This window comes from Aedes albopictus, chromosome 3, assembly GCF_035046485.1.
Source record: "Aedes albopictus strain Foshan chromosome 3, AalbF5, whole genome shotgun sequence".
NCBI lineage: Eukaryota > Metazoa > Arthropoda > Insecta > Diptera > Culicidae > Aedes > Aedes albopictus.
Window position 1 is genome coordinate 139,597,829 of NC_085138.1, and position 8,736 is coordinate 139,606,564.

At 47.6% G+C, this 8,736-nt stretch overlaps 1 protein-coding gene across 1 annotated transcript; it reads left to right on the forward strand.

Annotated features, from left to right (window-relative positions):
• The first annotated feature begins 1,656 nt into the window (after positions 1-1,656).
• LOC134290385 (uncharacterized) lies at positions 1,657-6,996 on the forward strand. Its single transcript, XM_062857516.1, has one exon. The coding sequence runs from the start codon at positions 1,657-1,659 to the stop codon at positions 6,994-6,996; it is 5,340 nt and encodes a 1,779-aa protein (XP_062713500.1).
• The last annotated feature ends 1,740 nt before the right edge of the window (positions 6,997-8,736 follow it).

Genomic DNA, 8,736 nt, shown 5'->3' on the forward strand with positions numbered 1-8,736 from the left:
GTTGCTATTAGCTATTTACACAGTGCACTGTGTTCAAACACCCTCTTGGTTTTGAACTTGAACACGGCTCACGTGAGCACAGCTCCTGAACAGAACATGAACAGAACGCGTTCAAATGCATCTCTGCTGCTAAGAGAACCAACTATCGTCCATACCGCGAAAATCGGGAGGCTACGGTGGGCGGGTCACGTCATCAGGATGTCGGATAGCAACCCGACTTAAATGGTTCTTGAGAGTCATCCGACCGGTATAAGAAGACGTGGAGCGCAGCGAGCTAGGTGGGTCGACCAAGTGGAGGACGATCTGCGGACCCTACGCAGAGTGCGGAACTGGTGACAAACAGCCATGGACCGAGTGGAATGGAGGCGGCTACTATGTACAGCAGAGGCCACCCCGGCCTTAGCCTGAGCGGTAAGTAAGGTAAGGTAATGTTTTACACATCATCTTGAATTGAAAGAAGACAACGATACACAAATCAAGTTTAATCAACGTGATAGGGCACTACATTAATTTGTTATTTTTCTATTAAAACTATATATCTAATTGAGCCCAATTACAACAAATTGTATACTCTATTAAAATTGAACTGACCAATATTTGTAAAAAACCCTACATTAAACGAATGTGATCTAATTGATTATACATATATGTACCCACACATCTCAGTACACCGAACACTATCCGATCGGTATCGATCGTACTATCTGTACATACACATTCAGCACAATTTTGTAGAACGTAGATTATAAGAAAACCGAATTCAGTTGAATATACTCTGCCGTCGAGACGAGACGAACTTTAACCACGGTCCGAAAACCCAAGTATTTTATTCTCCTCGGTCGTTCTGTTTTACGTCCTCGACTAGTGCAATCTCCTAAGCGCGCGAACTTAGGAGAAGACTTGGCGCGATCCCAGTGTTAAAAGGTGTGTCTTAGTTGTTCTTTACGGTGAAAGGGCAACAAGGCAGCGTGATCGCATTCCGGCTGATCAGTCCCTAGCAGAACGATATCTGCTAGCCCCTCTAGTGCGAGTGTGGTGACACTGGTCCTGCGAGGCTAGAAAGCCGTCAAGAAACCCTGTGTACGACCGGTAACTTGTTGATTTTCGGTAACATTGGTCCTTCGAACCGGATACACAGGACATTCCGGGGACCAAAGGTGTATTTTGAGGCCACACAAAACACGAAGAATCCCGCGTGGTACAGAAGTGGACGAAAGCCGTTCTGTACACGCCTCCCCAAGCCAAGCCAAGCGCGGCAGAGTGTTCTTTGTTGGCACGAAACAATCGTGCCTTATTATCTCGTTGTGCCTGTGAAGGTCAGCAAACCGTAGTGACGCCACGCCGACGTAAAAAAAAAGCAAGTGAGCATCCTCGATAGGTAGCATTGTTAGTTGATACAATTGCTTCATCGACCCGTGTGAAACCGTACTGTGGTGGCACTTTGTGCATTTAGTGCAATTCGATAATTGAAGTTGTGGCGAGTAGTGCTTTAGTTTCGTTGGTGGCCGGGTTGCACGATACGTTTCCGTGCTCGCGAACGCGTCGGGAAAGAGAACCGTACGTAATCGGGAAGGAGCTTCACGTGTCGGTGCACCCACGTTTCGTCGCGCGTGCACACCGTTAAGACCATCACTCGGACAGTGACTTCGTCGCGAAATGGCCGCCAAGAAGTTGAAAGACAAGAAACTTAAAGAGAAGCTCGTGGCCCGGCGTTCTTTAGTGTCGTCACTCGAAACGGTCGAGTCGTTCGTAGAAAACTATGAAGAAGATCGTGATTTCGCGCAAGTGCCTGTATGGTTGGACTTATTAGATCAACTGTATCGCGAACATGTGAAGGTCCAGGCTGAACTTGAAAGGCTCGACAACGGGGATGCCCCGTTAGTGAGACATCTCCAGGAACGTAGATTGTTTGATTCGAGGTATTGTGCTGCGAAAGGGTGGTTGATCAACAGGAAGGTAGCTGATCTGAACTCCACCATCAATACTGCGGGCAACATCGCTCCACCACCAACCACCTTCCATTTGCGGCTTCCGAAAATAGATTTGCCGAAGTTTGACGGCGATTATTCTCGGTGGCTCGGATTCCGCGATACTTTTAAGTCCATGGTGCACGACGCACATGACATCCCACTGGTAGCTAAGCTACAGTTTTTGCTCCAGTCTCTGGAAGGTGAAGCGCGGAAACCATATGAAACGGTGGACATCGAAGCAGCCAATTACCTCACCACCTGGGAAGCGCTATTGAAGCGCTATGACAATAAGCGCTTCCTGAAGAAACAACTCTACCGAACGTTGCACGATCTACCCCCAATTCGTAAGGAATCAGCCCAAGACCTCCATAACCTCGTGGATGATTTCCAACGTCATGTAAAAGCCCTAGCGAAGCTTGGAGAAACCGTAGAGACTTGGGATACCCCGCTGGTATGCATGTTATCCTACAAAATCGACCCAGCAACCCTTCGAGCGTGGGAGGAGTACGCAGCAAATTCAGACGATGTAGGGTACGAAGCGTGCATCGAATTTCTCTACCAACGAGTGCGTATACTGCAGACAGTGTCCTCCGAAATCCAGCATCGTACGCAAAATACACCGGTCAAGGTGGCCGGTTCGCAGACATTCTCCAAGAAAACAACGTCTGCTACGAAGGCGGTTGTCAATACCGCTACTACCTCCAACTCTCGAACAAACCCACCTACGTGCATCGCTTGCTCGGAGAAACATCTGCTGTTTCAATGTCCGTCCTTCCAAGGAATGGCCGTCGGACAACGCCGAGAGCTCATTTCCCAGAAGCGGCTTTGCTGGAACTGCTTCAAATCATCCCACGTTGCTCGAAACTGTGATTCGAAGTACACCTGCCGCCACTGCCACGAGCGGCATCACTCCTTGCTGCATCAAGCAGCCAGTCCAAGTAAGTCGACTTCCAACCCTGCAGTTCAACCAGCTCAGCCCACGCCTATTCAGGAAGCCCCCAGCGATTCAGTCGCTCCGTCCGGGGAAGTGAGTGTTGCAGCTCACCGTACCTCTCCAAGTACCGTTTTCCTCTCCACCGTCGCACTTTGGATAAAGGATCAGTTTGGAAATCTCCATCCCGCTCGAGCTCTAATCGATTCCGGTTCGCAATCGAACTTCATTTCCAAGAAATTGGTTCGTCGCCTTTGTTTACGTCCGGCCCGAGTCAGCGTCCCTATCACCGGAATCGGTGAAGCAACGGTGACGGTTACCCAATCCGTCGTCTCCACAATTCGCTCCAAAAACGCTGAATTTTCCAGTGAGCTGGAATTCCTGGTCCTTCCCAAGCCAACCGCAGAACTCCCTTCATCCAACGTGGACGTGTCTTCGTGGAAAATTCCGCCGACCGTGCCTCTGGCCGACCCTACGTTTAACGTTTCGGGTCCCATCGATCTGCTACTAGGAATTGAACTGGTTCACGAATATCTAAAAAGTGGCAGAATATTCCTCGGCGAAGGCTCGCCGGTCTTATTCGAGACTGTTTTCGGATGGGCCGTTATCGGTCGCTGGTACGGTTCAACTGTACCATCTTCTCCTGTTTGCCACGCTGCCATCACTCAACGTAACCTGGAATCTATCCTAGAGAAGTTTTGGACCCTAGAAGCAGTAGAACCAGGCCGGTTCTTGTCACCAGAAGAAGCTTCTTGTGAGGAGCTGTATAAATCCACCACTACACGCAATTCATCTGGGCGTTACGTTGTCCGACTTCCTAGAACAGAGGAACCTAGTGTCCGGCTCGGCGAATCACGAAGCATAGCGGAAAGACGTCTGTTGAGTCTCGAGCGACGATTGCAGCGAGACGAACCCACTCGGGCTGCCTACAACGAGTTCATGGCCGAATATTTACGACTCGGCCACATGCGGCAGATCGCCGAACCACCAAACGACTCCATCGATCATTGCTATTTGCCGCATCATGCGGTCTTCAAAACCACAAGCACTACGACCAAAATTCGCGTCGTGTTCGATGCGTCCTGCCGCACAACATCTGGCCACTCTCTGAACGACATCCTTCTTGTTGGGCCAGTTGTGCAGGAAGACCTTCTGTCTATTATCTTGCGCTTTCGAATCAAACCGATTGCACTTGTGGCGGACATTGAAAAAATGTACCGCCAGATCGATGTTCATCCAGAAGACCAGCCTCTTCAGCGGATTCTCTGGCGGAAACACCCGTCGGATCCCATATCTACCTTCGAGCTGCGGACGGTCACGTACGGGACCGCCTCCGCTCCTTATCTTGCTACAAGGACACTCGCACAACTCGCCAAGGACGAAGGCGAGACATTTCCGTTGGCCAACTCGGTGGTGGCCGAGGATTTTTATGTTGATGACTGTATCAGCGGGGCAGACAGCGTTGAAACGGCTCTCCAAGTACGTCGGCAGACCAGTGACATGCTCAAAACTGCAGGATTTCCACTGCGAAAATGGGCATCAAATTCACCAGAAGTGTTGGCGGAAATCCCTGAGGCTGAGCGTGGAATTCAGCCATTTTACGACCTTACCGACACTCAATCGGTAACCACCCTTGGGCTTGTCTGGGAACCGAGCCCCGACATCCTGCGATTCAACATCCAACTACCACTTCCTGCTGCCGTACTCACCCGAAGGATCGTCCTATCTTATATTGCCCAAATTTACGACCCGCTGGGCTTGGTAGGACCAGTTGTATCGACCGCTAAACAGTATATGCAGCATCTTTGGGCGCTGACTTCCGACCAGGGAAAACCGTACTCTTGGGATCAACCGCTTCCTGAAAAACTACAACACGAGTGGAAGGAATTCCACACCACCCTGAACCTGCTTGGCGAAATTCGTATTCCTCGATTTGCTTCGGTGGCCGGAACAGATCGCCTGCAATTGCACTTTTTCTCGGATGCATCTGAGAAAGCCTATGGCGCGTGTGTATACATGCGCTCCGAAGATTCCCGTGGACAGGTGTCCGTCCAGCTTCTTGCGGCCAAATCAAAGGTCGCACCCCTGAAAACTCGCCACAGCATCGCCCGATTGGAACTCTGCGGAGCAGTTCTCTCCACCCAACTGTATCAAAAGGTAATTCGTTCGCTCAAGACAAATGTCGAAGTATTTTTTTGGGTAGATTCTATGACGGTGCTTCAATGGCTGAAATCCCCTCCCTCCTGTTGGAAGACGTTCGTGGGGAACCGCGTATCCAAAATTCAAGAAACAACGGTTGGCTGTCCTTGGAACCACGTTCCAGGAAAGGATAATCCGGCGGACGACATCTCCCGTGGTCTTACGCCGGCCGACCTGCTACACCGCGACCGCTGGTGGACAGGCCCAAAATGGATCAAGCTGGCCAATGACTGTTGGCCAAATCAACCTGTCGTCGCTTCGTCATCCTCCAGGGCGTTCAGTGAGGAACGCAAGGCGTGTCTAGCATCACTTACGCCCCCCAGTGATCCGTTAGGCGAATTGCTCTTCAGTCGATTCTCATCGTACACCAAGTTGCGGCGGACTGTGGCCTACATTCTGCGGTACAAACGAGTGGTGCATGCGTCAGCTGCCAAGTCCCGCCCAAATGGGGCATGTGCTGCTTCTAAAAGGACATCTTACGCTCCAACGCAATATTTGACTGCTTCCGAACTGCGAGACGCAGAAATTTCACTCTGTCTGATTGCTCAACGTCAAGCATTTCCGATGGAGATGAAAGCCCTCATCAACAAACAACTGGTCGACAAATCATCTCCAATGAAATGGATCACACCTGAACTCTCCGAAGACGGCCTCATCCGAGTCGGTGGCCGAATCCGGCATTCCAAGGCCGCCGAAACAATGAAACACCCGATCATCCTCACCAAAAAGCATCGATTGGCATACTTGCTGGCCGATCATTACCATAGAACACTCTTGCACGCTGGACCGCAGTTAATGATGAGCACCATTAAAATCAAGTTCTGGTTGCTTGGTGGTAGGGATCTGCTTCGCCAGGTGTATCACCAGTGCCATACATGCTTCCGCCGGAAACCTGCTCTAATTCACCAAACGACAGCAGATCTACCAAGCTCTAGGGTAACTGCATCTCGGCCATTTGCGATCTCCGGGGTCGATTATTGTGGCCCATTTTTCCTGCGTGCCCCACACCGAAGAGCAAGTCCCACCAAAGCATACATCGCTGTGTTTGTGTGTTTTTCGACACGGGCTGTACACCTGGAGCTCGTCGGGGATCTCTCTACAGCGGCCTTCCTGGCAGCACTCAAGCGGTTCGTTGCGCGACGTGGCAAGGTGTCCGAAATCCATTCGGATAACGCAACCAACTACAAAGGGGCTGCCAACGAGCTCAATCAGCTCTATCAACTATTAAAAACGGACAACGGCAGCCGAAAATTGATCTTCGACTGGTGTGCCAACTCCGAAATAGATTGGAAATTCATTCCACCCCGCGCCCCACATTTTGGTGGACTATGGGAGGCGGCGGTGAAATCCACAAAAAATCACCTCCTGAAGGAGGTCGGCAAGACCATCGTCCCCTACGAAGAAATGCTGACACTCATCACTCAAGTCGAAATGTGTCTGAATTCAAGGCCTATTACGGAACTTTCTAACGATCCCTCAGACCTAGAGGCCCTCACTCCGGGCCATTTTTTGGTTGGAAGTAACCTCCAAGCTATTCCAGAAGTCGACCTCAAACAAATACCGGACAACAGGCTCAACCGGTGGCAGCTGCTTCAGAAACGACTCCAGGCAATATGGAAGCGCTGGAGCACCGAATACTTGCAGCAGCTTCAAGCCCGTTCGACGAAGGGAATCAAACCGCCCGTTGACATTCAAAAGGGCCGATTGGTAATCGTGAAGGACGACAACATGCCACCAGCACAGTGGCCCTTGGGTCGCATCACAGATGTCCACCCTGGACCGGACGGAATTGTGCGAGTCGTCACGCTTCGAACATCATCCAGCAACAGTATGACTCGTCCAGTTACGAAGTTGGCCTTCCTACCGATGCCTGCTGACGATACCGAGGAATCGTAAGGTGATATGTAACATTATATGCAAATTTCTTCATTCTCTTTTCAAGATACAAACATAGATTCTGCTCTTAAATCATGAAGTAAAACCATACTATTTTATAATAAATTGTATACGTAGATTAAAACGGCTTAGCCATTTTAAGGTGGCCGGAATGATAGGGCACTACATTAATTTGTTATTTTTCTATTAAAACTATATATCTAATTGAGCCCAATTACAACAAATTGTATACTCTATTAAAATTGAACTGACCAATATTTGTAAAAAACCCTACATTAAACGAATGTGATCTAATTGATTATACATATATGTACCCACACATCTCAGTACACCGAACACTATCCGATCGGTATCGATCGTACTATCTGTACATACACATTCAGCACAATTTTGTAGAACGTAGATTATAAGAAAACCGAATTCAGTTGAATATACTCTGCCGTCGAGACGAGACGAACTTTAACCACGGTCCGAAAACCCAAGTATTTTATTCTCCTCGGTCGTTCTGTTTTACGTCCTCGACTAGTGCAATCTCCTAAGCGCGCGAACTTAGGAGAAGACTTGGCGCGATCCCAGTGTTAAAAGGTGTGTCTTAGTTGTTCTTTACGGTGAAAGGGCAACAAGGCAGCGTGATCGCATTCCGGCTGATCAGTCCCTAGCAGAACGATATCTGCTAGCCCCTCTAGTGCGAGTGTGGTGACACTGGTCCTGCGAGGCTAGAAAGCCGTCAAGAAACCCTGTGTACGACCGGTAACTTGTTGATTTTCGGTAACACAACGTTATATTTACGTAGCTGTAACGTGTGGTGAGATTGATAATATTTTTCAGTGACTTGTTAATGCCAAACATAGTTTAAACCTGATTTCAACATAAGATGTGTACAGATACGATTAAAGTACTATATTAAAACATATTTTTCAGATTTCATTTTCAAAGATGTTTTCTGTGTTACTTGGGTCCAGAAAATTTGCTAACGGTATCCCTGGAAGAATTTCTGGAGGAAACTTTGAAAGCATTATTGAAGAATTATGAAACTAATTCTTAAAGAAATGTTTTAACGAAACGTTAGGTTTTCCTACACAATCTCTGAAAACACTTCTGAATGATTTCCTGAAAGACTTCTCGTGCGGATTTTAGAAAGAAACTTTGAACGTATTTTTGGTGTCCATGGAAGTTTTTCTAGACGGATTCTTTAATAAAGTTCTGGAGGATCCTCCGAAGGAAATTTTAAAGGTATTTTGAAGCATTCCATAGAAGATATTCCAAACAAACTTTCAAGAAACAGTGGAAACCGTGGACTTCCTGAATAAAATTCCTGGAGGTTTTTCTTAAAATCTAAAGAAAGCAATGGATCAAATTTGGAAAGAACCCAAGGAAGGTTTTATGAAGAAGTTTCTAAAATATTTTTGAGAAAGTAATTTCATGAGCTCCAATGACTGAAATTTTTGGAATGCACTTTTTTTTCGTTTCTTGAGTTATGGTCGATTTTGTGAAAAATCACCATATAAATCACTATATTATATGATAAATTTTCACAAAATTGGCCCTAACTCAGGAACGAAAAAAAAGTGCATTCCAAAAATTTTAGCGATTAAAGTTTATGAAATTATCTTCTCAAAATTTTTTTTTTAATTTTCCGCGAGTTCGGACGTAGTTTTTCCGGCTTTTCTATTTGAATTTTCTCAACGGTAGAAAATTTTGTGGAAAACTTTTTTAATTTCATATTTTTTTTGAGTTCCT